This window comes from Cervus canadensis, chromosome 6, assembly GCF_019320065.1.
Source record: "Cervus canadensis isolate Bull #8, Minnesota chromosome 6, ASM1932006v1, whole genome shotgun sequence".
Classification (NCBI taxonomy): Eukaryota; Metazoa; Chordata; class Mammalia; order Artiodactyla; family Cervidae; genus Cervus; species Cervus canadensis.
Genome location: NC_057391.1, coordinates 81015929 through 81036353, shown reverse-complemented (window position 1 = coordinate 81036353; position 20425 = coordinate 81015929). Strand labels below are relative to the sequence as shown.

The following is a 20425-nucleotide window of genomic DNA, read 5'->3' as shown; positions in this document are numbered from 1 at the left end:
ACAGTTATTTAATTTGCTAAGTGCAGACAGTCCACCTTCTGGGTATTTCTGTAGATGCTCAATAAACATGAATCAAAGTAAGATAATTTCAAACTTAAGTACTCTTTTTTTCACCTTCCTATTTTTTTAGCCTTGAATATTTCACAGCATCCCCATAATGATTAAATCTATAAACATGTCAGTATGTACGAATCGTATAGAGTCTGGCACACAATAGGTAACCAGTAAATACTTGTTACAGGAAAGCATGAATGATTACTATGTAAATTTTCTTGCTATGACTCGTAAGACGGTTATTTTAAACGTTTAAAATACACCAATACTTGCCCTCCATGTACAACTCTAATCTGGTAAACCACATTAGGTCCATCTACAGTGTTCATTCAATTTAAATATTAATCCAAATTTAGCGTGAATAATACCTGACAGAGTAGGTGCTCAATATTTGCCAAACAAGAGGCACATTCAGAAATTAGTTACTACAGCCCAAATAAACCCCGCTCAGGCGCACGAACTGGACACCTCCAGCTCACATTCACCAGGAGACTTCCACCACTTCTCTGAAGTTCTGGCCCCAACTCTCCTAACAGCGAAATTAGAATCTTCCCTCTGCTTCTCGAAGTCTTCCTCTTAAGTGCGCTACGTCCCAACTGTCACCAAGGTGCTAGGACTGCCCCACAGTCGGTGGGGGGTGGCCGGTGGGCGGGCCCAGCGATAGGCAGTGTGGCTGTTTCCTATTGGGGCTTGGTTGCTATGGTATCACCGACCTTAAACCTCGCGGGCGCTACTTCCGGAAGTTAAAAGAAAATTACTTCCTGAGCTGCCCGTACTTGCTATGGCCGACTGAGCAGGCACTGAGCTTAATAAAAAACTTTTCCTGGAAACTCCTGGAAAAATCTGATTTAACCACGTTAACTTGTGGGCATGACGTAGTATCATATCCCTTCTTCACTTTATAAAGGTTTACTAATACATTTCCCCCGCCCCCATCTATTTGCCAGTCTCCAAAATGGCGCCGGCGACTTTGAGAAGGTCAGAGGTGAGTTCCGTGGGCCCTCCCGGTTCCGGCGCGATCGAGGCCCAGGGCGGCGAAGTCTCCGGCACCATGTCTGGCTCCTCAGGCCCACAAGCTCGGCGTGGCCCTTGCCCGTTCGCGTTGCTGCTGTTACTCCTGCTCGGTCCCAGCTCGGTCCTCACCATCTCCTTCCACCTGCCCGTTAACTCCCGCAAGTGCCTCCGCGAGGAGATCCACAAGGACCTGCTGGTGACGGGCGCGTACGAGATCACCGACCAGTCTGGGGGCGCCGGCGGCCTGCGCACCCATCTCAAGGTGCGGGGCGGGGTGGGGCGGGGAGGGGAGACCGCAGGCGCCGGCGAGGTGGCCGAGGATCGGGGAGTCGGGCGGGCGGAGGCCTGGAGGGCTGGCCTGGCCGCGCGGAGAGCGAAGGGCGCGCCGTCGAGACCGCCCCCTCACCCCGCTCGTTGGCGGTCGCGGGGCGGGACTGGGAACCGCGCACCGAAGCCGGGAACCCTTTAGAGGGCCCGCCAGGGCCTTGGCGGATGTGGTAACCGCTGAGCGGCCGCGGCCTTGACTTTGGGTCCTTGTCAGGGTCCTGTCCCTGTTTTGGTTTTAGGTACTTTGAACTGGTTACTAGGGGTCTTCGAAGAAGTCTTTGGAGGCTGATTATTTGTGGGGATCAGCATCATAAGACATTGATACCTGCAGGAAAATAATGAAATCACTTAAATTTACTGCGAATAATAAAAAGCTGTTATTTCTTGAGCATCAGCTGTGTTTAGGTCCCGTGCTGCTATACACATATTAGCAATTAGTTCCTACCCTACCCTATGAAGTAAGTACTGCTTAGCCTCATTTTACACGTGATAAAACTGAGGCTCAGAAAGGTAATAGAGCTGGTGTCAGAGCTGAAGTGGATTCTTGGGTTGGGAGTTAAGTAAGGTGACAGAAAACTGCTGCAGTCCTATTCTCACCGTGTCTTTTATTTGTCATTCCTGTGATTGATTAAAGTCGGTTTTTGGTGACAAAACGGTCTCAGTCTCTAGTCCTTTCCTTTCTGGTTCCCCAGAGTCTGGGCTTGGCCAAGTTTTCTGTAAATCTCAGTGATACTCTTGGATGGTGACAATGATTTGCTGTAGTGCCAGTTTGGTCCCATATTGACGGGGGATGATGACCAGACCTGATCTTTGAAGCGTTAATGTGTTTGATATCTGTCAATATTTGATTGTATTTTAGGTAATTTTATTCATTCACTATAAGCACCTGGTTTTTGTTTTTGGCAGGAGGGGTCTTGAACCCAGACAGGAAGAAACATTTTTACACTTTATTAGAGCTTTGGGTGTAACAAGACCATAGTTTATTTTTAAGGTATTGGAACCCAATAGTGGTAACAGATGGCCTCCCAGGTGGTTCAGAGGGTAGAGAATCCACCTGCAGTGTAGGAGGCTCTGGAGATGAGGGTTGGATCCCTGGGTCAGGAAGATTCCCTGGAGAAGGGCATTGCAACTCACTGCAGTATTCTTGCATGATGAATCCCACAGACGGGGGAGCCTGGCGAGGGCTACAGTCGCAAAGAGTTGGGCATGACTAAAGTGACTGAGTATGCACAGTGGTTAACAGATGCAGATTATTTGAACTTTGAGAGATGTAAACTATTTTCACCACTGTTGCACCATGACCCAGACTTTTGTTATTCTCTTCAGGCCCCACACTTCTCTCTGGCCAAGAAAGGAATGATGGCGTAACTTTATAGACTTAGATACAGTATTTTGGGGGTCCTGCTTCTGGCTCTTCAAAGGGTGTAGTGCATAGAATCAAAAGAATTTGAGCAATGAAAGAGAGTTTACTCAAAGAAAAAAAAAGAAAGAAAGAGAGTTTACTCTCATCTCTAGTGTTGCTCCTCTGATTGGTACTTATGTTTTAAAACCTTAACTATTCTTTACCTGGTAAAGTTTAAATTTTCCAACATACCCTGTAGCACTCTTCATGATCTGTTCCTGAAGCTTTATGCACTTTGTCATCACTCCCCTTTGCATTTTATATATGAGCCACCCTGAACAGTACCTTAAACTCAGTTTATTTTCATCTTACAGTGTAACTACTTGTATTTATATCTTGTCTTCCTCATTAGACTGTTAGTATTGTGAGGGCAGTAATTATTTTCATGTTCATTTTTTTCTGAATGTCAAGCATACTGACTTGCTTCTAGTAAGCACTTAATACAGGAAGCATATAATATAGCAAGTTCTTACAGGAATTACATTTATATCCAAGGCTGCTGAAGGGACCTCAGCAGCAGGAATCTGTATCTACACGCTAGCACTTTACCATCACACACTTGCTCTCCCCATGTCTGCTCTGTTCTCTTACTTTGTGGTTGTTTATTTCTAAGTCATGCCCAACTCTGCAACCCCATGAACTGCAGCACACCAGGCCTCCCTGGCGTCCTTCACCATAACCCAGAGTTTTCTCAGACTCATGTCCATTGAGTCGATGATGCCATCCAACCATCTCATCCTCTGTCTGCTCTGTTCTCTTCGCTACTGGCCAGCTTACTCAGACTACTTCTGAGGTCCTTCTCCTAGATGCCAAGTAGGTAACATAAATGAATGAGTTGGGCCAGCTATAAGAAAAACAGCAGCTGTGATGATAAATGGGGGATAACGAGGAGTAGTGGAAACTCTCAGTTTGGAATAGCCAGTACTTATCTCTTGATGTGGACCTGTTGCCACATCTGGTTTTTCAAATGAAGTTAGAAATCCAGATTTTGAAGCGAAAGCTCTTGATTTTAAAATATCACCAACTAATTCAAGTTGGTCTTGGTATTTGTTTATTTTTTATAGAGAAGAGTACAGTCTGTCCACCATGTACACATTACCCAGATTATCGGAATCATGTCACACTTGTTTCATCTTAACTGCTTCTCCCTTCTCATTTTATGCTGAATCGTTTTAAACTAAAGTCTAATTATCATGGTGTTTCAGTCTTTCATACTTCAGGATGAATCTCTTTAAAAATACGAACTTAATCACAATGTTATGTGGCTGTTTTCATGCCTTGCAAAGTTAACAATAATTCCTTAATGCTATCTAATAATTGATTGATGTTTAGTCACTAAGTTGTATCTGACTCTTTTGTGACCCCATGTACTGTAGCCCTCTAGGTTTCTATGTCCATGGGATTTCCCAGGCAAGAATTCTGGAGTAGGTTGCCATTTCTTCCTCCAGGGGATCTTCCCAAACCAGGGATCAAACCCTTGTCTCCTGCATTGGCAGGCGGATTCTTTACCACTGAGCCACCTACCACTTCATACTCAAATTTCTCCACTTGTCTCAAAATAGCTATTTAAAATTAATTTGTTGTATCTCTCAAGTCTCTTTAATCTACAATAGTTTCACTCTCTCTTCCCCAGCTCCCTTTTTTTTATATGCTTGAATTATATTATTGGAGTCAGTAGTCCTTAAATCATGTCCTACATTATAGGTTTGTCTCTGCTTCCTTGAGGTGTCATTTGACGAGTCTGTCCCCCTTGTTCTTGTAAAAGTAATCAACTATAAAGAGGTAACTGGATTCGGGTTTATGTGAGGTTACTTCACAAGTGGTATTGTGTACTTCATGTGACATCATGACACTGCACACAGTACTTTTGTGCCCCTTGGTGCTGCTAAGGTAGATCAGTGGGTTCAGTTGTGTGTATTAAAGTCCATCTGCTGCTATAACAAATCATCATGAACTTAGTGGCTCACTGATAGCTCATCTGCTAAAGAATCCGCCTGCAATGCAGGAGACCCTGATTCTATTCCTGGGTCGGGGAGATCCCCTGGAGAAGGGAAAGGCTACCACTCCAGTGTTCTTGGGCTTCCCTTGTGGCTCAGCTGGTAAAGAATCTGTTTGCAATGTGGGAGACCTGGGTTCGATCCCTGGGTTGGGAAGATCCCGTGGAGAAGGGAAAGGCTACCCACTCCAGTATTCTGGCCTGGAGAATTCCATGGACTATATAGTCCATGGGGTCACAAAATCAGACACAACTGAGCGACTTTCACTAGTGGCTCACAGCACACATTTATCTTCCAGTTCTAGAGGTCAGAAATCCTAAAATCAAGGTGTCAACAGGACTGTGTTCCTTCTGCAGGCTCTAGGGGAGAATCCATATACTTGCCATTTCCAACTTATAGAGGCCACCTGTACTCTTTGACTGGTGACCCCTTCCTCCATCTTCAAAGCCAGAAGCGTAGTATCGCCAAAACTTTCTCTTCCTTTCTCCCACCCAAACCTCTCTCCCTTCTCAGCTTCTATCATCTCATCTCCTCTGACTTTCCTGCTTCCTTCTTTCCCTTATAAGGACCCTTAATTTAATCCACATCTGCAGACCCCCTTTTGCCACATAGAATCACATATTCACAAGTTCTGGAAATAAGGATATGGACATCTCTTGGGGGTTGGGGGCATTATCCTGCCTAGGAAGTTGGTAACAGCCTGGAGCCTCTAATGTAAAGCTGCCAATTAATCTTTAACTTGTGAAGCTATTGATGACTTATGTGGATATGTTGTTTCATTAAGATTGTGAAATGATGATTTTCTAATTGTTGCTTTCGTATTTACTAGCTGGAATTATTATTAAGAAATTCATCACTTAAGGCCATTTGATTACTCTAAAATTTATAATTCAGGAAGGAAAGTTGGGCTCAGTGTAGAGTTCATTCCTCTTTATTGTTGGTTTTCAGAGCAAGCAGTTGTTGCCCTTGTCATTGCCACTGTAATCTGAAGAATGTTGTTGTTTTAAGTATTATACTGAGATCATTTTTTATTGTTGTTTACTTCCATTTTTGGAGTGATTGTTTTAGTCAGTTGCAGTCATTCTTTATGCTCACTTGTCCCTTTGGCTCCTATATCCTTTTGACCCAATCCTGTTGGACTTTGATGGCTTACCTGTTTTGTGGAATAGCTAGGTGGTGCCTTTGGCTCATCTTTTGTATGTCGAACCCTTGACCTGGATGCAGCTGTTCCTCCGAAAAGTTGTGGTTCCTTTTTGTGAGGCATGGTATTTTAGAGACCATAAGTCAGGTGTCATTTTTAAAAGTTTAATATATTGTGCAGGCTGCAGAACCTATATGTGAGCTTGATCCCACTCCTTAGCACAATTTGCAACCTTTTTCATAGCCTCTGTCCACTTAGTTCTGCTTTCTCTTAAAGCAGTGGGCCATGAGTGGTCCAGACTCTGCCTCAAGAATTCTCTCTGTGCATCATTTCACCTTCTGAGGTGCAACTCCAGTGTGCAAGGATCTGGTTGGTTCAGCTTCTTTTTATATCCCAGGCCACATTCTAGGTCTCCAAACAGCCTGTTAATTATTTTCCTTTTGGTCATATATTCACCCCTGGTTTAAGCAGCCACGGTTTGGAGACATGGATACTTTCTGCAAAAGTTGGTCACCTGGGCTTGGCATTTAGCTATTGCCCTGATGGAGGCACTCTCTCTTAGAAGGATCTTTGTGAATGTAGTGTCTTGATGAACCTGTCTCATTCATCATCTTCCTGTCAAGGAGCAACTTAATGTCCAATGAATACATGAGTGTTACCATATATCACTCTGCCTTGTAGTTCAGTGTTTACCTAACTCTTCAGGTAGACTTTAAGCTTGAGCAGAGCCTATGTCTGAATCGTCATTGAAATGCCTATGTCTAATACAGTGGATGGTACATAGTAGAACTTCAGCCTAAGGAATGAGTGAACAAATGAATTGGCACTGTCCTAATCTCATCTCTGATCTTTTCATCTTCACTTGTCTCCTCCTACTCCTCACTGTAGCCATTCTGAATACCTTGCAGTTCTTTGAACACAAATGTTCTTTTAAGCGGGACCAGTCTTTGCCTGTACAACTCTCCTGTGTGCTTCCCCAGTAATGGAAAGTAATATCATGCCTACTGTGTAGGCATTATTGTACAACTGAGTTAAACATTTTAGTCTTATTGAGCTTGGGTCTGGAGTCAGACAGATTTGGGTTCAGATCCCATCAGCTCCACCATTTAAAGGGGGCATGGTCTTAGGGGAATTACTTAACCTTTCTCTTTGAGTCTCTTATATGTAAGATGGGGATGATAGTGTTCATAGAATTATTAGAAGGGCTAATGGAGGTGAGCTCTTTATTGTGCAGGGCTTATTACAGTGGGCCATAGATATTAGTACTTTGCTTTTCTCTCTAGTAAATGAAAATTGAATTGCTTATCTCACTTCCTCTCCCTGTGTCATTGCAGTGACAGATAAAGAGCATTTTAATGAGAGTAATTCTGAAGTTTTGTGATTTTCCCACTCATTCAGTAAATATTTATTTAATACTTAGCACAAATGCCAAACATAGCTGGGGTTATAGGCATGAATAGCAGACAAGGTCCTTGACCTCTAGTGAGAACAAAGACAAAATACAAGTTTAAAAAGATACAGACAAATCTCAGGTAGTAATAAGTATTATAATGAAAAGCAATAGGTGGTAAGGAGTGGTTAATAGGGTAAAATGTATTTGAGTGGCCAGCCAAGGCCTTTTTTTTTTTTTTAATAATTTAATTAATTAATTTTCGGTTGCTCTGGGTTTTCATTGCTGTACATTGGCTTTGCTCCAGTCACGGGAGTGGGGGCTACTCTCTGGTTATGGTGAGCAGGCTTCTAGTTTGCAGTGGCTTCACCGACTCTAGGACTCCCGGGCTTCAGTAGTTGCGGCATATGGGCTCAGTAGTTGTGGCTCGCAGGCTCTAGAGCACAGGCTCAATAGTTGTGACCCATGGGCTTAAGTTGCCTGGTAGCATGCGGGAATCTTCCCAGATCAGGCATCAAACTTATGTCTCCTCAGTTGGCAGACAGAGTCTCTACCACTGAGCTACCAGGGAAGCCCCAGCCAAGGCCTTTCTGAACACAGAGAGAAGTGGATTGAGATGATGGGTGGGACTATGTTGCAAAGATTTCTCCTTCAGGCCCATATTGGGATGTGTTTTCTGTTGAGATTTCCAATTGAGGTTATCCCTTCCCTACTCGTTTCATAAAATGAGGCTAAATCGGGCTAAATAGTTTCAGATTTAAAGCTTGCTGCACAGAATTGAAGCAGGAAGTACCAACTCATCATGCATAGTGAATATAGAAGTTTTCTCATTACTTCAGGGCCATAATAAAAGCCTGTTGTAGGGACTCAGAATCTGTGAGTTACAAACCACATTTTCATAAAGACTAAATGATATAGATTCCAGTATCAGTTCTTTGGAATCTGTGTTAATAGTGAAAATTGGAGGATGAATTAATTTTAGGGAATGAGATGAGTTACTGCCTAGGGTGATTTATACTTTGGAAATACATTACAGGAAAAAAGAAAGCAGTTGTGAGGAGATGTCATAATCACCACCAGAAAAGAAAGAAAAGCCTAATGGTAATAATTTAGGTCACATACATTTTTAGCCTCTTCCAAATAATCCAATTGGTCTAACTTTTTTCTCATTGTTATTCTTCAAGAGTGCTGTTGCTATTAATAATCCATTTTGCCAAATGAGATTATTTTTTATTTGGCTATTATACTCAGATATGGTCCCAGTGTTTCCCAGCTAGCTTACAGATAAGAAAGCCAAACAAGATCATTTGGAAAGTTCACCCTTGAGTCATAGGCCTATGACAGTTTAAGCCTAAAAATGATCAAGAAGAACCTTGGCCATTGGGAAACCATTGGCCTATAATTTTTTTCACCACTAAAAGCTGTATGAAAAGGTTGTGTCTGTGTGTGCATGTGTGCACACACATGTGCACTACACCTTTAATTGATTTTATTTGGAGTAGCTATGCTTCAGCTCATGATTACTGTTGTCTATGCTGAGGGCTGATCTTTTTCTCTTAAGAAAAATACATCTTTCTCAAATTTACATTTGATGTGACTGTTGTACAGTGGATTAGAAACAGATCAATAAATAGTTTAGTACAGAAGGCTGATTGGTACATTAAAATGTAATGATATTAAAATCTAGTTTATTTTTTGTATTATATACTGATTTCTAGATTTAAATTAAAACCTGATTGTGTGTTTCCGTCTCCACAAAAGTTAAACAGCGTTACTTCATTTAAACCTCTCTCATTGGACATTTGTCCACAGCCTTCTCTCTTTTCAAGTGATCTAGAGAAGGGGGCTGCTTAGAATTTGAAATTGCATCATATCTTTATGATGACTTCTCATGTTTCTAGGAACAGGGAACCGATTTCTAAAGGTAACCTGGTGGGGTGTGGTGGCTTCTTTACTGTTTCTTGTGTGAGCTGCTGACTGGTGGTTGATCCTGAGCTGCGGCCCCCATATGCATATGCGGCCTCGCAGCCTGGACAGTGGCGCCTTCTGTGAAAGCAGCCAGCTGGCCACAGACCAGAATTTGGGCTCCCAAACAAGCCTCCGACTTGAGGGAGGTTGATGTCATCTGCTTTATCCTGTGGCCCCAACCTCATTGTTCCACACAACTTGTGGGAAATCAAGGGACTAGTTGTTAAGAAAGAACAAGGCTTTGTTTGTGCCTGAAAGGGTCATGCTGGAGGTTTTTACCGTAAATAACTTTGGAACAGTATGAAAAAAAACATTTGATCTGGCTTCACCCCCGCAGCAGTATTGTTAGGGCAGCAACTGGTCTTTCCTTCTCATTCCCCTTCCCTTCCTCCCTCTCTTTCTCCCCTCCCTACCCTGCACTCCCCCTCACTCAGACCCCACCCCCACCCCAGTCAATAATGACGTATTGCCTGTGTTGAGTTAATACAGTAAATGCTGATGGACTCAGGAAGAGAGCATCTATCCATTATCATACCACTGCCTGGAAATTTTCCATGTCTAGTTTTCAGTACTTCAGAAGCCTCCTTAAACATCACTTCTGTGCTGTGCTATGCCATTGCTGAATTATGTTGGAAATTTGAAAGAATTTAGTGTTGCTTGATGCTGCTTATGGCCTTCTAAGTTTGACTTTGTTCTGGGTAAAATCTAGATGTCCTTTGATTTCAGGGATGCTGTTGGTAGACTTGATACTTAATCTTGTTTGAAAGATCAGAGTAAATTTGTTTTATGACCATTAAATACAGCTGCTAGGCTATCAGAGTCACCCATATTCTTTGTATATAGAACTTGTGGTAGCCTCTTGGAAGTATTTCTGATACTACTTTTCTAGTGTAAAACTATAGTATCTTCGGTGATTTGGTGTTCTCTCCCATTAGAGTAATAGACCCTACAGATTTAGATTCAGCGTGAACTCTTACGAAATGAAACGTATAGACCTGCAACCTCTGAGCATAATATATGCATCCACAGTCCTCTCTTCTACTCCCCCAAACTTAATGTTGTTGAGTCCTTCATGTTTATTACATCAGTAAAACACATGCAGGAATTGCTGAAGTCGTCTGATATTTCTTACTGTGGCTTGGTAGCAGCTAAAACAATTCATTGAATACCTGCTTTGTTGAGTTCAGTTGCTCAGTCGTGTCTCTTTGCGACCCCATGACTTCATCACGCCAGGCTTCCCTGTCCATTACCAACTCCCAGAGTTTGCTCAAACTCATGTCCATTAAGTCAGTGATGCCATCTAACCATCTCATCCTCTGCTGTCCTCTTCTCCTCCTGCCCTCAGTCTTTGCCAGCATCTGGGTTTTTCCCAATGAGTCATCAGCTAGCCAAAGTATTGGGGTTTTGGCTTCAGCATCAGTCCTTCCAATGAAAATTCAGGCCGATCACCTTTAGGATGGACTGGTTTGATTTCCTTGCAGTTCAAGGGACTCTCAAGAGTCTTTTCCAACACCACAGCTCAAAAACATCAATTCTTCAGCGCTCAGCTTTCTTTATAGTCCAGCTCTCACATCCATACATGACTACTGGAAAAACCATAGCTTTGACTAGAAGGACCTTTGTCAGCAAACTGACATCTCTGTTTTTTAATATGCTGTCTAGGTTGGTCGTAGCTTTTCTTCCAAGAAGCAAGTGTCTTTTCATTTTATGGCAGTAGTCACCACCTGCATTGATTTTGGAACCCAAGAAAATAAAGTCTGTTACTGTTTCCATTGTTTCCCCATCTATTTGCCATGAAGTGATGGGACCAGATGCCATGATCTTAGTTTTTTGAATGTGGAATTTTAAGCCAACTTTTTCACTCTCCTCTTTCACTTTCATCAAGAGGCTCTTTAGTTTTTCTTCACTTTCTGCCATGAAGGTGGTGTCATGTGCATATCTGAAGTTACTGATAATTCTCCCAGCAATCTTGATTCCAGCTTCTGCTTCATCCAGCCTGGCATTTCGCATGATGTACTCTGCATGTAAGTTAAAGAAGCAGGGTGACAGTAGACAGCCTTGACGTATTCCTTTCCCAATTTGGAACCAGTCCCTTGTTCCATGTCTGGTTCTAACTGTTGCTTCTTGACCTACATACCGATTTCTCAGGAGGCAGGTAAGGTGGTCTGGTATTCCCATCTCTTTCAGAATTTTCCACAGTTTGTTGTGATCCACACAGTCAGAGGCCTCAGTGTAGTCAGTAAAGCAGAAGTAGATGTTTTTCTGGAACTCTCTTGCTTTTTCCGTGATCCAGCGAATGTTGGCAATTTGATCTCTGGTTCCTCTGCCTTTTATAAATCCAACTTGAACATCTGGAAATTCATGGTTCACGTACTGTTGAAGCCTGACTTGGAGAATTCTGAGCATTACTTTGCTAGCATGTGAGATGAGTGCAATTGTGCAGTAGTTTGAACATTCTTTGGCATTGCCTTTCTTTGGGATTGGAATGAAAACTGACCTTTTCCAGTCCTGTGGCCACTGCTGAGTTTTCTAAATTTGCTGACATATTGAGTGCAGCACTTTCATAGCATCGTCTTTTAGGATTTGAAATAGCTCAACTGGAATTCTTTCACCTCCGCTAACTTTGTTCGTAGTGATGCTTCCTAAGGCCCACTTGACTTTGCATTCCAGGATGTCTGGCTATAGGTGAGTGATCACACCATCGTGGTTATCTGGGTCATTAAGATCTTTTTTGTACAGTTCTTCTGTGTATTCTTGTCACCTCTTAGTATCTTTTGCTTCTGTTAGGTCCATACCATTTCTGTCCTTTATTGAGCCCATCTTTGCATGAAAAGTTCCCTTGGTATCTCTGATTTTCTTGAAGAGATCTCTAGTCTTTCCCATTCTTTTGTTTTCCTCTATTTCTTTGCATTGATGACTAAGGAAGGCTTTCTCATCTCTCCTTGCTATTCTTTGGAACTCTGCATTCAGATGGGTGTATCTTTCCTTTTCTCCTTTGCCTTTAGCTTCTCTTCTTTTCTCAGCTATTTGTAAGGCCTCCTCAGACAACCATTTTGCCTTTTTGCATTTCATTTTCTTGGGGATGGGCTTGATCACTTTCTCCTGTACAATGTCATGAACCTCCTTTCATGTTCTTCAGGCACTCTATCAGATCTAATCCCTTGAATCCCTTTAACATGTTTTGTTAAAGTGCTGCATTAAGGAACCAAGTACCTGCTTTGTTAGTTACTTTGTATCCCTTCAGTTTCTAAATCTTTCTGCAGCTTCCTCTAGGTTTACCTGTCTTTTCCTTTTTCGTGTAACAACCATGTCGGCCCTAGTCATCCCTGGGTTTAGTCAATGTAGACTACTTTATTTAGTTTGCCATCCATTAGCACTTTTAGGTTGGAAGTATGGTTAGTTACTTAAATGTTTAATTCTCACAATAACCTCATGAAGTACTTACTCTTGTCCTTATTTTACATATGAGGCACAGAGAGGTCAAGGAACATAGTCAAGGCTTCACAGCTGGTAAGTGGCCCAACTGTGACTTGAGCACCAACTTGAAGCTTGAGTCTGGAACCTTCGGTCTAGCTACTGTGCTCTGCTGTCTCTCAGAGGGAGAGAAGGGTAGGTGTTTCTGTTTTGGTTCACTTTTGTTCAAGGTATAGAGCTTCTCTATACATTGTATAGGGTTCATTTGGTTCTGTACATTTGGTTCATTTTGTTCAGTGTATAGGGACTTGGTTGTTTCTGAATTCCTTAGTTGTTCAGAAGCTACAAGGTTGATGTTTATCCTTAAAATGACATGTACGCTTTGTGTACTCAGTATTATACCACAGACTGATCATAAACCTAAGGAAGACAGTGCAGGGTAGGAGCCTATATGAAGGAGATTACATTTTCAGAATTTCACCAACTACACTCAAGCTGCAAGTTGATTGGCCTCTGCTGCTATGGCCTGAGTGGTGCGTGGAGCTGGGCTGCCGGGGTGTGGAGCTGATTCAGCAAACGGAAGCAGTGTGTGAACTGTGCCAGTCGAAAGACACAGCCTTGCCACCTCCCCGCAGACAGTATGTCACTTTACAAGAGTCGGTGCAGACTTGTCCGAATTACCTGTGTGGGTTTAAGTACATCCTGGTGGCTCAGACAGTGGCAAATCTGCCTGCAAGGCAGGAGACCCAGGTTCGATCCCTGGGTCAGGAAGATCCTTGAAGGAGGGAATGGCAGCCCACTCCAGTATTCTTGCCTGGAGAGTCCCATGGGCAAAGGAGCCTGGTGGGTACAGTCCTTGGGGTCGCACAGAGTCAGACATGACTGAGCGACTAACACAACATACGGATATGAAAATGTTTGTTTGCTTGCTTGACTTTGATTATAAATTTCTTAAGATTCTGGAGGTGTATGTGTATGTATGTGTTTGACTTCATCCTTCTGAATAGTATTTTTAAAATAAGCTTTTTATCTTAGTTTTAGATTTCCAAAATAACAGTGAAGATAATGGAATTCCAGGTACCCCACACCCAGTTCCCTCTGTTGTATGGTACATTTGTCACAGGAATGAACAAGTATTTATACATCATTTTTAACTGAAGTCTGTACTTTATTCAGATTTCCTTAGTTTTTAACCTAATGTTTTGTTTTCCTGTTCCAGGATACCATCCTTGATATGTAACGTTTAGTCATATTTCTTTGGGCTCCTCTAGATTATGATAGTTTCTCAGATTTTCCTTGTTTCTGACAGCCATTTGAGTTTTGAGGCATACTAATCAAGTATGTTTTAAAGGACTCCTCTGTTAGAGTTCATCTGATGTTTTCCCTGTGATGAAACTGGGATTATGGGTTTGGGGAAGGAAGAACACAAAAGTGTCATTTTCATCATATCATATGGAACGTACAGGAGCATACTGTCAACATGAATTATCACTGTTGTGTTGACCTCGATCATATGGCAGAGGTCGTGTCTGTCAGACTTCTCAAGTTACCCCCCTTCTGTACTGCACTCTTTGGAAGGAAGTCACTGTGTACAGCCCACACTTGAGTGGGGAGTTATGCTCGACCGCTTTGAGGGTGTTGTCTCTGTATAAATCATTTGAGAGTGTTCTTCATGGAATATTTTTCTCTTCTCCCCTGCTTGTTTGTTTGATCATTTATGGATTCATGGCTGTTTATTTTATACTCTGCATTACATTCTAGTACTACTTTATTCTGTTGCTCAGATTGTTTCAGCTTTGGCTTTTGGGTGTCCTTTCGTTCAGTTCGTGTGTCCCTTTGACATACCCCGTTGTCGTTTTTTTCTTGGTTTGTTTTGAGCGCTTCTCTACTTTCTGGCTCTACAAGATGCCCCAGGCTCATCTTGTGTGTTTCTTGCCCCAGTCCTGGGTTCAGCCATTTCTCCAGGGGGGCCTTTTATTGAAGAATGGTAGTTAGAACCCAAGATCTGGATGGGTAGTATTATTTTAAGGTATCTTTTCCTGACATTTAAACACACACACACACACGCACACACACGCACACACATACACACTCTCGTAGTAGCAGTAAGTGGCCAAAAGTAGTCCCAGCCTTATCGCAACTTTTCGTAAGGCTAAGAGTTCTCAGGGCAGCCAGAAGAGCTAGGATAGGGTAAAGGGCGGAGGCCTGGGGCTCAGGAGCTTTCACCCACTTCCTTCAGGTCCTGCCTCTGCATTAGATCAGGCAGATGTTATGGCGGGTCACTAAAAGGATCTGTCTCAGTTGTATTAATATTTGTATCTTTAGCCAGGCCATGTTTGAAAATGGAGAGTCTAATGTTGGTTACAGTCCTTTCACAAGGACCTTCCTGATAAATTGTTCTTCTCGTTTAGTTCCAGGAAAATTATCTTGGAAGATAAATTTGTGAGCTTTCATCAGTAAACAAATGATGTGTAACCCAACTTGTTTCTTTCTTAATCTTGGCTTCCGGAAAACTGAGAGCCAAATTTATTGTGCAGATACCATTTGCTTAGTTCTAATTGTTAGTACCTTCATTCTATTTGATAGTACCTATTTGTTTCTTCTTCCAGGTGAACTCTGTTCCTTAAATTCTTAATTGCTTTATTTGCCTGTTTGGGCCTAAGCTACTTGATCCTTTTGAAGCAGGCAGGGTATTATCTTGAGTGTGTGGCAAAGGAAGAGGGTCAGGCTTCCAGAGCAGGACCTGCCCAAGAACCTGTCTTCTCTGACCAATACCTAGAATGGTCCAAGAAAATCAAGTTCTAAATGAGTCTGTATTCCCAGTGGACCTGTATTCTCACTTGTTTTATGATGTGAGTATTCACATATTCTTGACATCAGCTACTGTGCATGTACAATTAACACTTTCCTATTTTATAAGTTGTGAACTTTACCTTGCCTTTTTTCTTCCGAAGGTGTTATCTAGAAACAGACCTTTATTACTTCCTATTCCTTGATGTCATATGGACAGATTTTATGGCTTGGTATTACCTTTGTTTAATTAAGAACTTCACAGTAAATTTTTAAACTGTTCTTTTATTGTTTAAGAGGGACCCTTTGCGAGCTTGCTGTGCCCTTTTGCGGACTTGTACTGGCCCATTGGACTCAGTTTATGCTGCCTGCTTCATCCTTGCGGGCATACGCTTTGTGGTCTTGTTCTGTGGGCTCTCTGTTTTTAAAATTTCTCAAATCTGGCCCCTGTCTCTCCATACCCAGAGCCTTTATCATTTCTAACCTGGATTCCTGGGTTAGTGTCCTAACCCATCTTCTTATCTCTAGTATTCTTCCCTCTTGAATCTCTTCACAGTATTGGGTCTCTTCACAGTGTTAGCAGATTTATCTTTCTGAATTGCAAGATGAATCACATTACTCTCATTTAAAAAAAAAGTATAGAGAAATCTCACTACTCAAAAATAACTAATGTTATTAAAGTGCTTTAATTAAATATGTTTATATGTATGCTACTCAATTTTTGTCTTTAAAATCTCACCTATAATTGAATCTTGATTTACAGACAGCATTAGAACATCCAGTTTATTATAAGGAATCTACTCCTTTTGAGTTCCACATCGCAAGTAGCTTCCTGTCTTAGGTAATGAAATGTGCCTTCTGCCCAGACACTCATGTGCTCTAGAAAAGAAGCCTGAGACCCAGTCTGTCATAGTACTGTGTCAGACCTTTGCTTTATTTGCGACCATTCACTTAGCAGTATATGCCGCTTCATCTGTTACAGGCCTTTCTCTAGAAATGGAGCAGTTTAAGTTTGGAAAACCTAGAAGAGCCAACAACTTAGAAGACAGGGATTGTTATTTTTGGGAAGCAAAGATGTCTTTTTTTAGGAGTAACTTCTTATCCCCATGCCCATCTTCCCACACCTCCTGTAGCCCTTGGCATAATTAATGTGAAATTTGCAGGAGTAGCTCTCCCAGACTTGTCCTCCGTCAAGCCATCTTTTCTGCCTCTCCTTGTATCAGGGGCCCTGATACAAGGATATTTCCACTCTCCACTCGCACCACATCAAGATTTGTGTTATACAAGAAATGTGTCCTCATATATCTTTCTCCTTTTTGCAGTATATTCTTTTGGTAATTGTCCACTTGTATTTTTGTGACTCATCTCTCTCTAGGAAATGATCTTGGCCTACAGTGTATAAAGTGAGCTTTTGCTAATAAAGTCACTTAAATCAACTGTATCAACTGTTAGAATGTTTGAAATTTACTGTATTTGGGTTTCACCTTCTAATCTAATTCTTGTCTTTGGGAGTGTTTAGACCATATCATCATAATAGACTGTCTTTTATAGAGAGTGTTTTCTTCCATTTCTCCAGTTTCTATAAGTTCTCTTCACAAGTATTATTTGCTACCTGTTCTTACTTACTTTTTACTTTTAGATCACAGATTCTGCTGGCCATATTCTGTACTCCAAGGAGGATGCAACCAAGGGGAAATTTGCCTTTACCACTGAAGATTATGACATGTTTGAAGTGTGTTTTGAGAGCAAGGGTAAGTAAGTTTTCCCTGAATTAAGCAGCATCTTCCAAGTAAGTTAGAGCATGAACTTTTTCTCTCCTGGCCTGGGCAGGAAGAGGAAATGAAAACTACATTTGCTGGGGTGCAGAGACATTACTTTGTCAATAAAGGTCCATTTAGTCAAGGCTATAGTTTTCCCAGTGGTCATGTATGGATATGAGAGTTGGACTATAAAGAAAGCTGAGTGCCGAAGAATTGATGCGTTTGAACTGTGGTGTTGGAGAAGACTCTTGAGAGTCCCTTGGACTGCAAGGAGATCCAACCAGTCCATCCTAAAGGAGATCAGTCCGGGTGTTCATTGGAGGGACTGATGCTGAAGCTGAAACTCCAATACTTAGGCCACCTGATGCGAAGAGCTGACTCATTTGAAAAGACCCTGATGCTGGGAAAGATTGAGGGCAGGAGGAGAAGGGGACGACAGAGGATGAAATGGTTGGATGGCATCACCGACTCAGTGGACATGGGTTTGGGTAAACTCCGGGAGTTGGTGATGGACAGGGAGGCCTGGCGTGCTGCGATTCATGGGGTCGCAAAGAGGGGGACACAACTGAGTGACTGAACTGAACTGATATACATATAAATGAAAGTCGGTGAGTAGGTAGAGTTCTGCATGTGCAAGAGTAGGCATTTCTTGAGTGCTATACTTGGCTTGAATAACAGAGTTAAATTTTGTATAGATGCTAGAAAATAGTGTATTTATATGCTAGTGACATGTTTTCTTAGAGGTTAGAAGTAGGGTCTGTCTGACAAATCACATCTCGTCAGAAACACTTTTGATCTCCAGGGCACTTGATGTTTCCCAGTCCTGGTGTCTTGCTGTGGCTTCTTCTGTGCATATCAAGGCCAAGAGTCCTTAGAAACTTCTAGGCTTATTGATTACCTGATGGCTTCTGCGCATGGTGGTTGGTGAAAAAGCAGATGCTTCTTCACTTCCTGTTCTGCAGCTTTCAGGACACCAGACTCTAAAAACTGTATGCATTTGTACCTGTCATATTACTTGGGACCCTTTGGGGCTGCAGGACAAAAGGAACGAAATTCAAACTGGCTTAAAGGAAGACTGTGTGACTGTGAGCCGTGGAGTCTACAATGTGGTCCTGACTTCAGGCACGACAGTATCTTGGGGTTTTAATAGCATCATGGGCATTTTACCTCATTTTTGGTGCTTTTTACCTCCATTTGACTTTATTCTCAGGCTTTCTCCATAGGGTAGCAAAAGGACTTCTGGCAATTTTACATTTATACAGTGTTCAGAACATAATGATCCTAGAAGAAGAACAGGCACCTTAGCCAGCAGCACCAGTGGATTCCCAGGAATAGCAGAAGAACTAGCAGCCTTTAACAGTTAACCAGAAACTGACCCCTTGACCTCAAATGGGTCAGTTTAGTCTGAAAGAAGTTCTCCCAAAGTAAATGGAATAATAGAATGGAACATTAAAGACTGTGATAATGATTCCATGATTGACACCCTTCTCCCTGCCTCTTGCCTTGCCAGTTCCAGGATGTCTCAATAGTATTCTAGATGGTTGTACTGTTCTTACCTCAAGACTCAGACATCTAAGACTGTACTCATGACCACCTCTTTCAGACTAGTTCCCTTTATTCATCAGTATTACCACTGTCTTTCCAGTTATCTGGGCTCGCATTTTTGAAATTACATACTTAAGTCTTTTCTGGTCTGTCATCAAGTTGTGTTGATACTTCTTTCAAAATACCTCCTATATCTGCCACCACACAACTCTGAACTCTCATCTATAAAATTGTGGATTATGTCAGTAGCCTTCTAACTAGTATCCCTGCTTTTCATACATCCAAATACTGCCACCAGATTTATCTCCTAAAACTTGCATTATATCAGTCCTTTGAAAGCTTTGTAGCTGCTTTGTAGTGGCAGTGATGTTCCTGTTCTGTAGAATGAACCCCAGAATCATGAAATTTTCAAGCTAGATGAGATTTTAGGCACCGTGGCTTTTAATAGCTTTTATACTTTTGCTCCATCCAGCCTTATCTCCCTCTGCCCATCAGGCTGCAGCCATTCTGGTTCATTTTTCCCTCTAAACTTGTCACATTTGTTCATTTGCTGGAATACCCTCTTCCTATATTAAACATAAGTTTACTTTTAGAATACATCCCGCAGCCATTCTGGTCTGCTTAATATCTCAATCAACTGATTGATCCATCGCAGTTCTAGGTGTTGGGGAGATAGCAATGAATACAACAGAAGTCTCTGCTCTCGATGGAGCTTACATTTTCATTGGATCAAATAGACAGTAGGCAAATATAAGTCAGATGGTCATGAGGGCTTTGGGGAAAAGCAAACACCTTGAGATGCTGAGCTTGTCTCAGAAATAGCAAGGGGGTAACTGTGGCTTCCTCCGAACAGCGCATCACTCGCTACTGAACAGCGCATCACTCGCTACTGGAGATACACATATCTCACACACACCGCCTTGTGTTGTTTAAATGTCTTATGTGTATATTTTACACTCCCAATTTTGAGTTCTTTGAAGGCAGAGATCTTTTGTTTTAAATTTCTTATATGCTGATGCCGTGCATGTAAATGTCTAGGAACTAGTTTTAAACTGTGTGTGTGTGTACATATATATATAAACATGTATATATACACACATATTGTAGTCAACACTCAATTTCTAGTTTTATTTGAGTTTATCCATTTGTTTATTCTGTTATGAATATCTGATACCCCGTGGTCTTTGGAGCACCTTTTAAAAGCTTGTCCATTTGCCAGGTAAATGCAAAGAGAAATTACTAATGGGTCTTTTTACAAAGGAGACCCTTTAAAGCCATGATGTCAGCTAAGGGGATAGGCTGGCTATTCTGTGCAAGAAACTATGGTCTGGACTCCGATGGTCTATGGTTTTGTGGTTTCACTTGTGTTTGAATAATGCTGAAGCTGTGCTGTGACAGAGAGATTGTGGGAGAAGTCTGTTAGGAGAGTATCTTGATCATTTGGAACAGGTGGAGCTATGAGCTGCTTGGATTTCACTTTTAAATAAGGAAAAAGAAGCAAAAAATTTGGATTTGGGAGAGGAGACCTCTCTGAGGGACCCTTTTTTGTTTTGCTTTCTTTTGTTCTTGGAAACCTAATTGGTTTAATGCTCAGAAGGGATCTGTGATTTGGCTTAGTTTCTT

The 20425-nt window shown here is 41.9% G+C and overlaps 1 protein-coding gene across 2 annotated transcripts in view; it reads left to right on the top strand.

Annotated features, from left to right (window-relative positions):
• The first annotated feature begins 228 nt into the window (after positions 1-228).
• Positions 229-20425, top strand: part of TMED10 (transmembrane p24 trafficking protein 10) — a 33327-nt gene continuing 13130 nt past the window's right edge. The window contains exons 1-2 of one of the 2 annotated variants that reach the window (XM_043472586.1): positions 229-1330; positions 17137-17248. In XM_043472586.1, coding sequence (XP_043328521.1) covers positions 1010-1330; positions 17137-17248 — 433 coding nt within the window. In that variant the 5' untranslated portion in view covers positions 229-1009. The remainder of the gene's footprint in view (positions 1331-17136; positions 17249-20425) is intronic. The other variant, XM_043472585.1, reaches the window with a different exon arrangement.